The sequence below is a fragment of the Cygnus atratus genome, chromosome 11 (assembly GCF_013377495.2).
Source record: "Cygnus atratus isolate AKBS03 ecotype Queensland, Australia chromosome 11, CAtr_DNAZoo_HiC_assembly, whole genome shotgun sequence".
NCBI classification, from domain to species: domain Eukaryota; kingdom Metazoa; phylum Chordata; class Aves; order Anseriformes; family Anatidae; genus Cygnus; species Cygnus atratus.
The window spans coordinates 21,495,062-21,511,509 of NC_066372.1; the positions used below are offsets into that span (position 1 = coordinate 21,495,062).

General features: G+C 57.4%; 1 protein-coding gene across 9 annotated transcripts in view; it reads left to right on the forward strand.

Moving 5' to 3' along the window:
- The window catches only part of FRMD5 (FERM domain containing 5), an 81,265-nt gene that overhangs the window by 59,589 nt on the left and 5,228 nt on the right, over positions 1–16,448 (forward strand). For 6 of the 9 annotated variants that reach the window (XM_035568940.2, XM_035568943.2, XM_035568942.2 and 3 more), the window contains 9 exons: positions 4,125–4,229; positions 6,238–6,280; positions 6,408–6,486; positions 8,757–8,854; positions 10,549–10,672; positions 11,231–11,318; positions 13,553–13,641; positions 14,332–14,395; positions 15,048–15,139. In XM_035568940.2, the coding sequence (XP_035424833.1) occupies positions 4,125–4,229; positions 6,238–6,280; positions 6,408–6,486; positions 8,757–8,854; positions 10,549–10,672; positions 11,231–11,318; positions 13,553–13,641; positions 14,332–14,395; positions 15,048–15,139 (782 nt within the window). The remainder of the gene's footprint in view (positions 1–4,124; positions 4,230–6,237; positions 6,281–6,407; positions 6,487–8,756; positions 8,855–10,548; positions 10,673–11,230; positions 11,319–13,552; positions 13,642–14,331; positions 14,396–15,047; positions 15,140–16,448) is intronic. The other 3 variants (XM_035568941.2, XM_050713040.1, XM_050713038.1) reach the window with 1 other exon arrangement.

Sequence of the window (16,448 nt, forward strand, 5' to 3'; positions counted from 1 at the left end):
ACACGTGGCTGAGCCTCCCCAAGCCCTGGGGAGTGGGGAGCATGCTCGGCAGCCCTCACGGGGATCCTCCGCTGGCTGCCAAGGCAGGGAGGCTGCGAGGCAAGAAGTCCCCGGGCTCTGTCCCCACCACTCGCCAGCTCCTCTCCCACCTGGTTGCGCGGTGCGGGCAGGGTTTGTGGCAGCACGCAGACCCTGCACACCGCTGCTGGGCGCCCTTGGGTGAGCCCGTGGACAGCCAGCCTGTGTGCGCTTGGCTCGACATCCGAACTCCTCTTCCAGTAATCGCTGGGTAAAATCTGAATTAAGACTTGGAGGGCCAAGCACTCTGCAGAAGGCGTTCGGGCACAAGGCGTTGCTGTGGCTCAGCAGCGCGGTGTGACCGTCCGGCGGCAGCCCCACAGAAGGCTTCGGGTTTGCAGATCTTCTGAGCGCCTGTGCCGTGATGCAGCCTTCTGCAAACAGCAGCACATCTTCGTCTCATTTAACACGAGACCAGGCAAAATTAGGAACTATTATGAATCAGAACAATGCCGCGTGGTACGCCGCCAGTGATTGGCACTCTGCATTATCCTTCGCAGCTCGGCACTGAAGCCAGCCACCCGCAGCAGCGCTACGAGGCGTGGGCTGCCGGCACCCCCGCGGCTCCGTGAGCCCGCCTGCGCCGGGAGCGCTGAAATCTAGAGTGGTGATGCTGCCCTGCCATGTCCGGCCGTCCCTGGGACGCAATGCTGTGTTTATCTGTAGTTCCTCAACTTTGTAACTGAAGTTTAAGACAGAGGAAAGCAGTTATCAGCAGGAGTGCCAGCAGGGAATATCGCTGCGTGGTGTCAGCTTAGCGCGGCGCTCCCAGTGCGAGCAGGGATTACCGGTGGTGGCACTCAGCGATGGTCTTGCTGTCAGGCTGCGGTGCCCTGAGAGCTGGCCTCAAAAACTTGCAGATGCCAGGACAGATATAAGCCTTACTTTATAAGAACATATAAAGATCAAAACAGAGAATATTTAAGCTGATATTATGCAATAGACAGCTCTTTCAAGTTATGATTTGTAAAGACAGCTCGGATAATTTCCTGAAAGACATCCTCATAATGATTAATTTAGAATATGTTTAATTCAAGTTAGAGAGATCAAAGAGAAAAGATTTTCCCCTGTAATGCCATTTGCGTTTTTACCCTTAACCATGTTTCGGTGGACGGGGGGGGACGTCTGCTTTGCACTTCCTTGTGATTTCTTTGTGTTAAAATTGCAGAGGAAAATATTATGCAGACATTAGCACTAATTTGGGACACGGGTAGGGAAAGGGAGAAGAGCCTGTAGCAAATTCCTGTGAAAAATGGCTCCGGGAGGTGAGGGGCGTGATGCTGCGGCAGGGACATCTCCTCTGCTGGTCCTGTCGAGCTAGAGTCACTTTTTGCAGTTTCCTCTGGCATTTCCATGCCTGTAGCAGGGTGTGAAGCTCAGTCAGCATTCACACAGCAGGGGGGCTCAGAGCAGGCAGGAGCTGCAGGGCTGCCTCTGCTTGCCAGCCCCCACCCGGTGTGAAGCAGCACACCAGTGTGCCCTCGTTCATGCAGCTGCAATTTCTGTTACACGGTCAGGTCTTTTAACCTCTGTGGCCATGTCCAGCGTCCCTTTCATTCAGCCTGGGAAGTAATCTTCTCTATCAGAAGAAACTAAAACCAGCATTTATTTAGTGCTGCTTTCTAGGTAATGTTGTGCTGTGGGAAGAGGTCTGGGCTTCCTAACACAAACAGCGGATGATCTGGGAAGGTTATTGGGGGCCTGATACTTGAGCCAAGCTCTGCTGTTTGCTTTCCTGCTCACAGGATGCTGCTGCAGTTTCTCTTCTCGAGCTCCATGTTGCTTCTTCAGTTCTCCCATTGAGAAAACAAACACTGTTGTTTGAGTAAAGAACAACGGCTTGCTCTAACTGAGGCTGAAGGAATCAGGTTGCTGGCAGGTTCATTTATTCCTCTGCATTTTGTGCCCTTGTATCCGAGCAGTGCGAACAGCCTGTACCGGGCGGTGGCTGACAGTGATGAATGATACACCCGGAACCTCAATTAGCCTATTAATAAAGCAAAATCTAGGCCACGGTTTTCCGAGTTCGGCACCCACATCCACAGTTAGGAGTCCGCAGGTATGGCAGGGGCAAGGAGGTGGGCGACAATGGGACACAGACCTCAGTGTCCACAGGGTTGGGGGGGCACCGCCATGGCTGCTGCAAGGGTGGGTGCAGGGAGATGGGGGTGGCCCTGGTGGCACCGTGCGGCCAGGTGCTTGGGCTGCTCGCTGCACTGCTGCGTACCGAACGCTTCTCTTAAGTGACTCTGAACAACTAATTAACCATTTCAACCTTTCATTAGATTGGAAATCCTGCCCTCAGGGCACTGCTTTATTTGTTTGTGAGCAGACCAGAACATAATTGCAGCAGTGAGATTGGGCTCTTTGAAGAAAATGGAAGTGTTTTAGCCTGTGTAAATGGGTATAGCGCTGCCCCATGTATGTTTCCTTGACCGCTGTTATTTTCAAGGTGTGTGCAGCACAGTTAGACCCCTAAGGCATGTCATTTACATTTCTGTTTGCTCAAAGATCAAGCAAAGCCCAGCCCATGCCTCCCCCAGGACGAGCCACTTAAGCCATGGCCACTTTCTAAGCCTTCAGTGGAATGCCTGGTGACCAACTACGTCCCAACCTGCTCTGCGGGATCGCACCGGAGATCACATCATTGTCTTCCAGGAGCAGCAGGGCTGCGCAGCACCGGTCCCCTCCCTCTGCTGCCCCACCTGACGCAGGGGCTGGTTCTCCCATTTCCCCCATTTCTCCCATTTCCCCCACTACAGCTGGGGCTGGGGCCAGCGTTGCACACCCCACATCTCCGGCACAGCCGCTTTCTCCTTGCTGTGTCCACTTCTCCTGCTCACTTCTGTTTGTCCCTGCCCCAGACCCTCCACCAACCTGCTCCAGTGGCTGAGCACCGGCGCGCTGCAGCAGCCGCCCGTGCCGGGGGTGCTGAGGTTTTCAGCAGTGTCCCCACGGGGCACACCCAGGCACGGGGCCTCGCTGCTGGCCCTGTCCCATGGGCAGAGGGGGCAGAGTCAGCGCGGTGCCAGCGAGGTGCAGAGCTGGTTGCAGCCCATGCTGCCGTGCTCTGCCAGCGGTGCGCTGTTTGTTTCAAACCAGCAACATCGAGAGCAGCACGTCACACCCCAGGAACGGGTTAATGCCAGACCTGTAGGAGTTCCCTGACTGCACGGCCTGTGTCTGCTGAGTGCTTGTTTGATCAGATAATGTACACGTTAAATGTATTTGTAGGAAAAGCGAAACCCGTGTTCTCCTAAGGAGCAGTGTCATCTGTCAGGAGCGGTGTTTGATCTGCGGAGACGAGTCGCTGCCGAGCAGGCTGTGCAGGGCTGCAGTGCCGGGCTGTGCGGGGCTGCAGTGCCAGGTTGTGTGGGGCTGCAGTGCCGCCATGCCCGGGGTTGCTCCGCAGGCCCAGCCGATGCCCCGGCCGCAGGGACAGATCCTGCCAGCACAGCCCAGCTGCCCCACAACACAGGTGTCCCTCCTTCAGGCCTGCGCTGCTGCAGCCGGGCAGACAGCAGTGTCTGGGCAGCTTCAACACCTCCTCTGGTGGGAAGGGCATGGGTGTCTCCAGGGTCCCAAGCTCCTGGTGTCCTCGATGCTGTTTCCTCGCCGCACTCAGGACAGGCCTGCGTGTCCTGGGCACAGTGCTGCTGTGAGGCAGCTCGCAGGGCACCCAGCAAAGCCTCTGGTGCAGTCTCTGCAGTGCCAGAAGGGGGGATTTTAACGAATTTGAGCTGTATCAAATTTTGTATCTATAATACTTTAAAATTCCTTGTTAACATTCAGCGCAGTGCTGTCTGTACGTTGCACTGGCACACAGTACATTCCCATTGCTTGGAAGGGAGCAGATTGTCTGAGCTGGAAACATCGCTGTGACACTGGGGGAGCTGGTGGGATCTCCCCTCCCTGCTGTGACACTACAGGTTTAATGCCTTTGTCTCCCCACCTGGCTCCTTTCTGCACTAATTAATCTCACCTGAGCTCCTCGGCTCAGCCACCCATCTCCCGCTGCTCTGTAAATGCCATTTCTTGTCTTGCAGAGAGATGCCAAGGGTCAGTACCTGTTCGACCTTCTGTGCCACCACCTGAACCTGCTGGAGAAGGATTACTTCGGCATTCGGTTTGTGGACCCCGACAAGCAAAGGGTGAGTGCTGCAGGGCGCAGCGCTGGGGTTTCCTGCAGCTCCGCACCGCCAGCCCTGGCCTGGCCTCGTGGGGCAGCTCCTGGCACGGGGCAGGAGCAGTGCCCTCGGGCCACATCCTGCTCAGGTCGGCCCCAGAGTAGCGAGCTGGGAGGGCAGTGCCAGCTGAGTTCTGTCACTCCTTCCAAGCGCCCTCCAAGCCGGATTAATCTTCCTTCTAAAAGGCGTGCAGAACGCGAGCTCTGCACAAACGTGTTCAGTCGCTGCTTGCCATTAGAGCACTTGAGATTTGTGAATGAGGAGCATTGTGAAAGTGCTCACAGGCGGAGCTATTAATAACGGGCTTGTGTTGTGTCTCCTGCTGATCGATATAAGCCACCGTAACAAATAATTTCTGCTCCCCAAGGCACCTTCTGCTGTGTCTGTGCAAGGAGCTGCTGAGCAAGGAGCTGCTCCCTCACTGCTGCCATGGGAGGGGGCTGCTCAGGGCCCCACTGCCCCCTGCCCCCAGGCTCCCCAGTGCAGGACCCGTCCCCTTGTCCCCCTTGTCCTGGCGCTGGTGCTGGCTGTGCCGCGCAGCGTTTTGCTGGCGGCATCATGGGCAGGTCGTGCGCTGCTGCTCCGCCTGTGTCGGCTCTTTGTCTCCATGCGTTGCGCTGAATAGCCTCTTTAAACAAATTTAGGAATGAAACGCTGTGCATAATGCATTATGATGCATTGTCTCTACGGGCACAGTCACTTGAGGGAGTGCCGCTGAAATTGCATCCAGCGACAGTGGCACAGTGCTCCTGGCAGATGGGAGCAGCTTCTACCAGAGCAAGTGAAAGGGCAGGGGAAGAATGTGGGGCCGTGTCCTGCCCTAACCAGTGCAAGGCGAGGACATTTCTGTGCTGTTGTGCCCAGGGCTGGATCCTGCCCCTTGCTCCTCCTCCACACGGGCTGCAAAGCCCAGAACAGGTTCGGGGGCAGACGTGTAAAAGCCCCTCCAGGAAGGGAAGAGCGGGGCTGTGGGGGCAGAGCTGGCACGCTCGGTGGTGCTGGGGTGCTCCTTTTGCTGGTGCTTTGCTCCTCCATTAAATAATGTGATTCAGTTCTGCGCGCTGAGGAAAAGACATTGCTCAGGTTTGAGCAGGGGCCCAGGCCGTGACAGCTTGAGGCTGTCTCAGTGACCACTGTGCTCTTCTTTGGCACCTTCAGGACGTGTGTGCAGTGATGTGGCACCAGGCAAGGATGATTTTAACAGCTGGGGACCAGACGCCTTGGCCAAAAAAAAAAAGTTTTCTTTCTTGCTGTGACTCCTTGTTCAGCAAGCTGGCGTGCAGAGCTGTTCAGACAGGCTATCTGGGAGCGGGGGCTGCTCAGGCTGCAAAAGGCCTTGGGGTGCACCTTGACCAAGTTGTCCCCGCTGATAGGAAACTGCCCTCGGCCTCGGGACAGCGTGCCTTGCTGAGCAAGGGAAATGCCCCGGGGAGCTCCTGTCTGGGATGACAAAGGGTTCTTGTAGGGTGCTGAGCAGGAGCAGTGCTGAGCCTGACTGTGCCCCTGTGAGGCTGCTGGGACAGGCTGAGGATGAGCTGGCTGTCCCTGGGTGCTGCAGGAAAACCACACAGCATGTGGGACTTCAGGGCTCCCCCGTACAGCACCCAGGGGTGGGACGTGTCCTCTTCTCCTCCCCTCCCCTTGGCACAAAGACGCATGGACACCACTGAGACCTGCCAGTGCTGCATCGAGGCTTTGCTGCCGAGGAGAGAGGTGTTTGTTAGACGTTCTCCTGTCTTCCCATTCCTTGCCACAATGGGTGCCCCCCCATGCCGTAGGCAGTGCCCTGAGGCCGTTCCCTCTTGGCCCCTGCTGCCTTCTCCTCGCCGTGCAGCCCATGGGTCACCCGGGCAGCAGCCTTTTATTTCAGGCAGAGGTGCTTCGTTTCTTTAATCTTGCCCTGAATGTTCAGTGTTATTAATTCAAAGTGTTTGCTGCTGAGCTGACTAAATGACTCTCCTTCTCGTTTCAGCATTGGCTGGAGTTCACAAAGTCGGTTGTGAAGCAGATGAGGGGTAAGCAGCGCTCCGGGCGTGCGGATGCCCCGCGTGGCGTCTGGCCGCCTCCTCGGCCGGGTGCTGGGGGGACGAGGCCGGCAGGGCCGGCGGGCTGGTGACGGCGGTGTCGCTGTTCTCGCTGCAGCCCAGCCGCCCTTCACCATGTGTTTCCGCGTCAAGTTCTACCCCACGGACCCCGCGGCTCTGAAGGAGGAGATCACCAGGTGAGGCGGGCACCGCGAGGGCTCGGCGGGCATGGGGAGGGGATGGCCGGGGGCCTGCGGGTGTTGGTTTCGTGTTTGAGTTACAGCGACAGACATTTAGCGCCAAGGATTTCCAAACCGCACTGTCACAACTGGGGGAAGAGTGTGGGACCCCTCCGTGTGTGTTGTGTTGGCATTTAGTGCCGTCGTGCCTGGCAGGGGGCGTTAGGTGCTGCTTGAAGCCCACGGCTTGGATGTCTGCAGGTGGTTGCACAAACCCATTCCCAAAGTGCTCAGGGTGCCACACTTCCCATTGTAATGTCCAGGGCCACTGCAGCTTCTGCAGAACGGATCCCGCTCTGTGCCACGTGCCTACCTTTCCCTGCGGCTCCCCGAAACCTCTCCTTACAGCTGGAAGTCCTTGGTCCTGCGCGGAGGGCTCCGGCTGGAGCAGCAGGGTGCCCTTCACATCCATTTTCTGCTTCTCCCGACACTCCTGCCACTTCTAAACGAGCTCTCTGTGCAGCCGCCTGAGCGCATCCTTTGCTCAGACGGTTGTTGCATGTGCTGGGGCTGTCTGGAGGGTTTGAGCATTACCAGTTCCCTTGCAGTCCCCTGGAAGTAATTACCTACATCCCCTTTATGTAAGGGGAATGAATGCTGTGGAAGAAAGGGATGATGAACGGCAATTCACAAACTTGACAGAGCTTCTATCAAGTTTCTATCTTTAGGGGCTCTTTGTGCTGTCTTTCCTGCCAGAAGGAAGGGCGGGTGTGCGGGATGTGCAGAGCCCTTGCCGAGAGGTCACAGCACAAAACAAAGCGCGGCTGTGGGTCCGTGGCGAAACTTCCCCCGGCCTGGAGGCTCGGGTCATCCTTTGCTGCAAGTTTCCAAATTTCTCCCCTGGTGCCTTTTGCCATTACTGCTGCAAATTACTCAGTTGTCTTTGGTGCTCCAAGGGAGAAGCCAACAAAGGTGCTGGGCTGCCCTGGTGCCAGCAGGCGCCCCCCACGTCCCACAGCTGGAGAGCTCTGGGGTTTGCCTTGCAAAGGAAGCCCCTTCATCGTACCTGTTAAAAACAGGGACAAATAGCACGAGCTTCTCCTTCTATTTTCAAAGCAGGCCAGAAAAGCCATCTTACACTGCGGACAGGCAGCTACCGCAAATTAGAGAACTGCCAGCATCAGCTACTCTTGCACCAAATACGCACCAAATGGTGACAAACAGCCCGTGACACCTGCTCAGCCCTGCTTGGCCTCAGCAGCCCAAGGATGGGCAGCACGAAATCTCCGCATGTATCCAGCCCCACACAGCCAGCCCCACACAGCCAGCCCCACGCCGGGCTGGGAGCACTCCATCAGCTTCTGGAGGCTGGGGGATTGCAAGCTCTGTGTGCCGTTAAATATTCTGGAAGAATACGGTCCGTGCTAAGCGCATGGAGGTTTAAGTTGGCTTACTGATACAGCTAAATATATTCCAGGATTTCACTTTTTGGATTTTCAGTCTATTTTTGCAGGCAGCCAATGACAGAGGATCTCTGGGATTTTGCAGTCTGCTCAGCTTTTTACTTTAGTTTTGCATTTATGAAATCTTCATATTTTTAGTGGGCAGATCAAGTAGGAAACAACATAGAAGATGCTGAGGTGCTCAGAAAAGTCTTCTGAAGTTTACTTTCCTCTTGATGATGTACAAAACCAATGAGAGCCTTGCTTGCGTTCCACGGAAGGTACCCCCCAAAAAATAACAAAAAACAAAACGTAAGATTTTTTTTGGGAGAGTGAGAAAGTTGTGGTCCTTCCGGGGTCTGACTGTAGCTGGGAGATGCCCGTCAGGGTGAGAGCATTGTAAGGAGCACCGTGCTTATCTGCAGAGCCTGTTTGGAAGGGTCTCTGTGTCCAGAATGCAAGTGTTCCTGCTGCTAGCAGGATATATGCTGTAACCAGCTTTCTTGGATAGTATCGATCTGTCTTTTTTATACAGGCATGCGTAGAAGTACTAGGAGTAGATCTCACATGATACTTCTTGTTTTTCTTAAAAAGCATTTATTTTGGGGACTCATGCAAGCTGCAGTTTGCCAGGGCACAAAGCCACCCAGGCGCGCACCGGGTGCGGCAGGGACGTTTGCTGCGCTCTGCCACCGGCCGTTCCCAAGCAGGAGGAGTGTCTTGTAAATGGGCTGCTTGGAGAGAAATGCTACTGCCAGTGTCTTGTGGCAGATGTTCCCCACCTAAATTGCCTGTTTAGGTAATTTAAGCTTTGCTTAATGACTGGACTCTCTCTGCTGTCCTCAGGTATTTAGTCTTCCTGCAGATCAAACGAGATCTCTACCACGGCCGTCTCCTCTGCAAGACTTCAGATGCTGCTTTGCTGGCCGCCTATATCCTTCAAGGTAATGCTTTTTGACAAGATAAATTTGCTTTTCATGCTAAGTACTGATTACATTATTTCATTTACAACAGATCACTGCACCTAGCATACAAATGTCACCTAGCCAGTGCAGGGCTCATACTTCAAGACTTGCTCGTGTTGTGCTGTGCTGGGCTGGGAGAGGATTGGAATTGATGCCGTGGTCTCACCAGCAGCAGAAGCACACACGGCCATCCGCTCTCTGAGCTGCCTCATCACTGCAAAGGGCCCATGGCTCACCTAGTCCACGTCTCCCTCTTGTGATTGTGCAGTGGCTTTTATCCAGGGGTCACAAAGTGGTCAGCAAAACTGCCATGGGCTGCTCCAAGCTGCACCCCCCAGGCCTGCTCTGCCCCTCTGCAGAAGCAGCCCCGTGGCAGCACTGCTCCTCTCCCGGGGCCATGCACAGCCTGCGGTGGTTCTGGCAGCCCCAGGGGTTTGCAGCTGCAGATCAGAGGTAAATGCAGTTCTGCTGATTCCTGGAACGGATGAAGATGTCCTTGTGTAGGCTCATTGCTGGCCGCTGGGTGCCTGAGCAGAGAAAGTGCTTTTGTCAGCGAGTTGCAGAGGCGCTGGTGGAGTTCAGAGCAGGAGGTGGGAAAAGCTCCGAAAGCCATCTCCTGCTGACCCGCTATCCCATCCGTGCTCCTGCTGCGCTGCTTTGCCCGCTCCTGCCCACCCCATGACACTGACAGTACCGAGGTGCTGGCACGGTGCAGCACCCAAAGCACTCGGCGTGGGCTTTCCAGGCTCCTTGGGAGAGCTGGGTGGCATTAGAGGGACACAAAAGCACATTGAAGGGCCGTTAGCATCGCCATACCAAGTGTGTGGTGTGCACGACCTTGCTGCAGAGATGCAGCTGTTGGACCCCGTCCATAGGGCAAGCACCTGGGGGGGCTGCAGGCACAGACGTCCCGACCTGGGAGCGCTCACCCTGGCGCCCTGCCAGGGCCACTACTGAAGCCCCTGGGCAGGCAGGTGGGTCCCTGGGAAGCTGGGTACGTGCGCCTCTGCAAGCAAAAAAGACACACTTCAGTTCCAAAGCAGCCAGTCTATATCCTAAACTTTTAGTGTCTTAAGCAGGGAGCATAAAAAAATTATGTAATATTTCCCTTGGGACCTGAGGCAGGAGGGAATTAAATGAGATCAGGGTGGCGAGGGGCTGCAGAGCTGCTGCAGGTGATGGCAGGAGGCGTGCAGCTGCGGGACATGCCATGCAGCACGCGGTGCCGCTGCGAGGGGCTGGAGTGGTCTGCCCATCACCAGGGCTGGAGCACAGCCGCCACCGCTGCCGGCTCCCAGGGGACAGCAGCAGCATTGGTGCAGGTTGGGGGCCACGGGGGTGCCCCTGTGGCACTTGGAGCCAACAGCCCCAGGGGACTCATGCTGAAACATGGGCCTAGCGCAGCTCTGGGGTATTTGGCAAAGACTTTGAGGAATTAATAAAGGTGGGACAGTGACCATCTGCTTGCGGGCGATTCCCAAGCAAACGGTGAAATGAATTGGATGCAGTTAATGCCTGACAAATGAGCCTTCCCGGTGGGACGCACGGCCGTGGCAGTGCAGCGTGCCCCTGCTGCCCTGGCACTGGGTGCTTCGAGCTCTGGCCCCACGCCTGGCATCCAGCACCGCAGGGCCCGGGGACGTGCACGGCCACTCATTGCCTCTCCCCCCCAGCCGAGATCGGGGACTACGACCCAGGGAAGCACCCGGAGGGCTACAGCTCCAAGTTCCAGTTCTTCCCCAAGCACTCGGAAAAGCTGGAGAGGAAAATTGCAGAGATCCACAAGTCGGAGCTGAGGTATGGCTGGTGCCATGGCGCGGGGACGGGGATGCTGTTGAGGCTCTGCTGATTTTTATTCCTGTTCAGGACATTGGGGCATGCCAAGGGATGGGCACTTAGAGCTGTTGTGCATCATGTGCAGCTGAAAGCCAGCGGTGCTCTTGGCAGCACTGGTAGCAGCAGAAATAGAGCAGAGGGGGTTCAGAAAGGTGCTCGGTCAGGCCTTACAGGAAAGCTCCCCGCGAGCAGCAGCTGTCTCCCTCCCCAGCGCCCTCCCCTCCCGCCTGGATTGAAGCTGGGCAGTGCACGTAACGCAGCCCTGGGCCTTGCAGGGGCTCCTTACCCTTGGTCCTTTCCCGAGCTGCTCGCTCGCTGTGTCGTGCACCAAACGAGCTGGCAGGAGGAGGGCCGGGCTCTCAGCGCTGGTTCCTGCCGCAGGTTGTGCTCGCTGGTGTAACCAACACAGGCCGGGACCGATGCCCCTTGGTCACAGAAACCATGAAGCCGAGGACTGTTTTTCACATGCGTACCTCCTATGAAATACTCATTTTTTCCCCCCCTTTTCCCCTCCTGCAGTGGGCAGACACCAGCTACTTCAGAGCTGAATTTCCTAAGGAAAGCCCAGACTCTGGAGACCTATGGAGTTGACCCACATCCCTGCAAGGTAAAACGGCTTCCTGACCGCTGTTCTGGTGCTGTGTTCTCACGCTGGCAGGTACCACGTTGCAGAGGTGCCACTGATGCTCCCAGGCACAGCCATTTGTCACCTGCTGGGGGGCTCTGGCACTGGGAGCACTGCGGAGTGTGGCAGGCGCTGGGTGCAGCCCTTGCCCTGCCATAAAAAACAGCCCCAAAGGGGAATATGTGCACAGGGGGCAGCAGGGAGGAAAACTGCCCCGACGGCCTTCCTGAGGAGTATTTAGGGAAGTCCTAAGAAGGTGTTTGTACATGCAGACAACTGCAAAAGACAATGGCCGATCATCTGCAAAAGCATGTAATTTGGAGGCAGCAGCAAGGTCAGTAATGTGTCTGAGAAACCAACAACCATTAATCTGCCAGAGACAGTCTAACTCTCTGCTCTTCTCTGGCCATTAATCGAATTTTCTGTTTGAAATGCTTTCTATTGACTCTAGATGTCATTGCATTTGGCTCTCCGTGGTCCCTTATAATCCCATCACATGCAGATGGACATGGGATGCAAAGCAGGCGAGGAGTTTTACCGTAAGGGAAGCGCCTGCTCTGAGCTCCTCCAGGCCTTTAATGGGGTTACACCGTGTAAATTCCCAGTCACAGCAAGTACACCTGGCCTGCGGGGGGAGCCCGGCCATTTACTGGCACAGGAGCTGGGCTGAGCCTAAATAAAATCACCAAGGCAGAGGACACGGGCAGCACCCTGCGGTCCTACTGCAGCCCCTGTGGCTGGGTGCTGTGCGGCTTTGCAGCACGGGGTGCTGGAGGGGCCAGGCTCACAAATGCCCAAAAGACAGCAAAATCCTGCACTCTGCTGCTGGGCACTGGGCAGGGCTGGGGCTGGGGCTGCAAACAGTGGGAGAGCACAGCACGGAGAGCACAGCACGTCGGAGCTGGCTGTGCCGATAGCCCGAGGGACCGGCACTGGGAGAGCTGCGCCCACACTTGGCTCCCTGCTGATAATGTTCGTTCTGGCACCCCCTTACCAGCGGGGTGCTGTGCCTCGGCACTGCCGTGCCCCCCGGATGGTGTGGGGCAGTGGTGGGGAGGGGGTGGGGGTCTCCACCTCCCACCTCTGTCGAGGAGCCACAGCCCCGGGCTGCGGGCACTGCCAGTCCCATGGAGCCGCACGGAGATCTCGTCCCCCTCACCACCCGCCTGGGCACGATCGGCTGGGGGCTTTGCGCCTTGCTTTGTGCAGGAGGCTGGAGGTTCAGGGCTCCTTGCTTTTGGCCATTCACCCTTGGCAGATTAAAATGAATTTTGATCTATCCGGATTTAAAACTGATTCATTCTCTGCACAAATTCTGAAGATATCAGGAAAACTGTCTCCTGCACCCCTCTGATGTGCATTCAGGTGGCATCTCTGTGCCGGGCCAGGAACCAAGGGCTGGCAGCTGTGCCACGAGGGTGGAAGTGACCCTTCAGAGAAAATGCCTGCAGCCGCACGGTGGGACCTGGGCAGCACACTGCAGGAGGAGGGCAGGCACCAGGCGGGCATCCTCCCCTCTGAAGTCCTGCGTCTGCTTCTCCTTCCAGTGCTCTGGACATCCCGTGTCTCCTGTCAGCCCCTGTCGTGCCCGCTCCCCTCACTCAGCATCCTGCTAAAGCAGCCTGAGCGCAGGGCAAGCATCTGCGGGCTGAGGAAAAGCCTCACAATTAAAGAGCAGCCACAACCGTTTTATAATATTTTTAAAATTCAGCATATATCTGCTTTTTTTCATGAGCATCAGTGCAGTTAATGATCGCTTCCCTGGAGTCTGGTTGTTATGATTAAGTTACCGCGCCGCCTGGCTCCGCACACGACACTAATTACTGGTTCTAAACTGCCTTGGTGCTGCCCAGCTGCACTGGCTGCGCAGGGCTCTGAGGGTGTCAGAAGTTTAACAGGTTTTTACCATTTTCCTGTTTAATTATTAGCAAAAGGATTGGTTGAGCACTGTCATCTTCCCTGCTTATTTGCTTACTTGTGAATTGATGGGACCACGAGGGCTGGGAGCTGCCCTGCCTTTTCTCAGTGCTGCTGGAGCAGCCGGATCTGGTGCTCTGCTGCGGTGCCCCGGTCTGAACAGGATCACCGGGGGATGCTCCGTGCAGGGCTGGGGCTGGGGGGTCTGTGAGGCCCCGATACGGGCTGGGGGTGGACGGTGGCTTGTGAACGTTGCTGGCTTGGCAGCACTTTGCTGAGGAGCCGCTGTTGCCTTCCAGGACGTGTCGGGAAACGCGGCGTTTTTGGCCTTCACTCCCTTCGGGTTCGTGGTGCTGCAGGGAAACAAGCGAGTGCACTTCATCAAATGGTGAGCGGGCCCCGCTCCACCCTGCTCCTCCTGCACCGTCACGGTGCCCGTGTCACCCCAGGGCGCTGGAGGGACGCCAGGGCTGGAATCCCCCTGGCAGGGGTGCTCGGGTGCTCCCAGTGCTGGTGCCTTCCCCGGGCACTTGCTGGGTGCTGAGTGGAGGCAGTGGAGCCCCCAGGGATGGCGGTGAGGGGGCCACATGGGCACATCTGAGCAGGGACAAGGCCCGAGGAGGGGATGGGAAGGAGGGCGATGTGGGCAGCTGGAAGCCCCGTCCTGTGCCCTGCACACACCAGTGCACCTGTGAGCTCCTGCTGCCCAAAAGCTCTGGTGCTGGGTGTGGGAACGCCCAGCCTGTGCTGCTCTGCACCATCCTGCCACCACCACCCAGCACCACCGCACGGCCCCGCAGCGAACCTCGTGGAGGCGATGCCTCAGCTGGGGACTGCCCCAGCGCACAGGGTGGGGACAGCTCCTCGCCTCTGCTGCCCCCCAGGCCCTTGGGTTTCTGTCCATGGCAATGTCGGTCTCCCAGCCACACGCCCTGCTTGCTGGCCTGGCCGGTGCCACCAACCATCTCCAGGCCATCCCCGTCACGGCCAGGCTGCGGGGAGGCTGCGTGGCCATGTGCTCAGTGGGGCCAGGCAGCCTCTCATGTGTGTGTCCTTGTCCTTGTCCTTGTCCGTGCAGGAATGAGGTGACCAAAATGAAATTTGAGGGAAAGACTTTCTATTTATACGTAAGTCAGAAGGAGGTGAGTGCATTCTCTTATCTTGGGTCCTACTGAGCACGGCCTTTCTCATTGCCCCGGCATGCAGCAAGCTCCTAATGCACCCAGGGGGCTGCAGCCTCCGGCCGTCCCCTCGGAGGGGCCCTGCAGGGTGGGTGGCACGGGCTGCAGCTCTGCCATCGCTGTGGATGCGCCCACGGCCTGCGCTGAGCCCATTGTGCTCTCCCCATGGCTGCAGTGCCTCGGACACGGTGCGGGTGCTGGGGTCAGCCCCGTGCTACCCCTGCCCCTTGGTGGGGGCACTGGAGCTGGAGGTGGCAGGGCTGTGGCGAGGAGGGTGCAGGGGGAGCTCAGCAGCGGCAGCAGCATGGGGCTGAGCTGTGCCACGGCCCGGCTGTCCCACCGACACCCCTGGCTGACCGAGGCACCCTGAGAGCACCACTGAGAGCTGCCAGCATGCACGGCAGCCACAGGGGTGCTAAAAATGTGCCTGTACAAGCCTGCCCGCCACCCATGCAAGGGGACGTCTCCGTGTCCCAGCAGCGTCCTTGCAGGGGGTTCGCACCCTGTCTGTGCAGGTTTTCAGCTCCCGCTGCTCCAGGCCCCACCACATTCCCTGCACACTGCCTTCTGGTCACCACTCACTCCTTTCCCCATGGACTTCTTTCTCCTTTAGGAAAAGAAAATTGTCCTTACCTATTTTGCCCCAACGCCAGAAGCCTGCAAGCACCTCTGGAAGTGTGGGATCGAAAACCAAGCCTTCTACAAGTGAGTGCAAGGACGGCCATCCGTCTGTGCGCTTTGTTCCGTGTTTCCCGTGAGTCAGTCCCGGGGCAAGGCGAGGTGTGGGGGGCTCGGGCAGCCCCCTCCGGGTGGCCCTGGCAGCCCCACCAGCCTCCACAGTGCCCGTGCCCCCCGGAGGCTCTGTCCCATTTGCTGGGCGATGGGGCTGGTCCCACCGCAGCAAACCCTCAATCAGGAGATTAAAATTAGTTGTTTGGAGGTTAAGCCTCTAACACGAAGCGACCGGCACACGTCCTGTCCACAGCACCAGATGTGTTTTAGCACTTTTCCCATCAATCACGGCTCGTTCGGTGCCAGTCAGGGTGTGCCGGTGCGTGGCTGCTACCTGTGCTGCTGTCCTGTGGCCAGCTGGGCTGGTGGGGGTGCAAAGGCAGCAGAGGAGGTGGTGGTAGGACTCAGGGAATGTTGTCTGACCTAAGATTCAGGGCTGGATTTTCAAAATAGGTCAGGGGAGGGTTTGGAGCGAGGTCACTGCTCTTCCCCAGGGCTGGAGACCACTGGGTCTCCACTCTGGTTCAGGCTGCCCGGAAAGGGTTGGGTTATCGAGCACAAGGGGCTGCAGGACAGGCTGTGGGCTGGGCTGTCTGCTGAGAAACCAGGGCAGAATGCCTTGGTTTTACTGTACGGTGGTTTACTTAAAAATAGCCGTCTTTGTGCTTTATAATGAGTTTTATTCTAATCAGTGAGATGTGAGATAAAGTGTCTAATGTGTTCTCTTTGGGAATACTGCAATCAGCAGCTGCAATCAGCAGGTTTCATCTCTCATTATATTAACATGGAATGAAATTGCAATATTGCTTTACAAATCTTTTTATGATTAATGCTATCAGCACACTACGGCGGCATTACGCGCCCAGCAGAGTGGACCACGCAGGCTTGTGGCGGTGCTGAACGGCCCCGGCCTGGGGGCGAGGGAGCGGCTGCCCTGGGGTGGGAGCAGGGGGGGGGGGATCAGCATCCTGGGGCTCCTCGCACTGAGCAGGAGCAGAGAGGGGGCTGCTTCCAGCGGCTCCTTGCTCTGAGCGGCCCCAGAGCTGCCAGCCTGCCCATGCGGGGCCGATCCGTGCGTCCCATCTGGGATGGGGCTGGGGGCTCCTGTCTGAAGGCACCGATGGGTGTCCTTCTGCACTCCCCAGCCCCGTAGAGCCATCAGTCCCCAGCTCTGGGTGCAGGTGTAAAAGCAAAGCCAGCAAGGGCTCTGCCCTTGTGCACGGACCGTGCCCGTGTGCCCAGCAGCGGGGCGGCAGCGCGGGGCGCTCACGCAGCTCTCGGT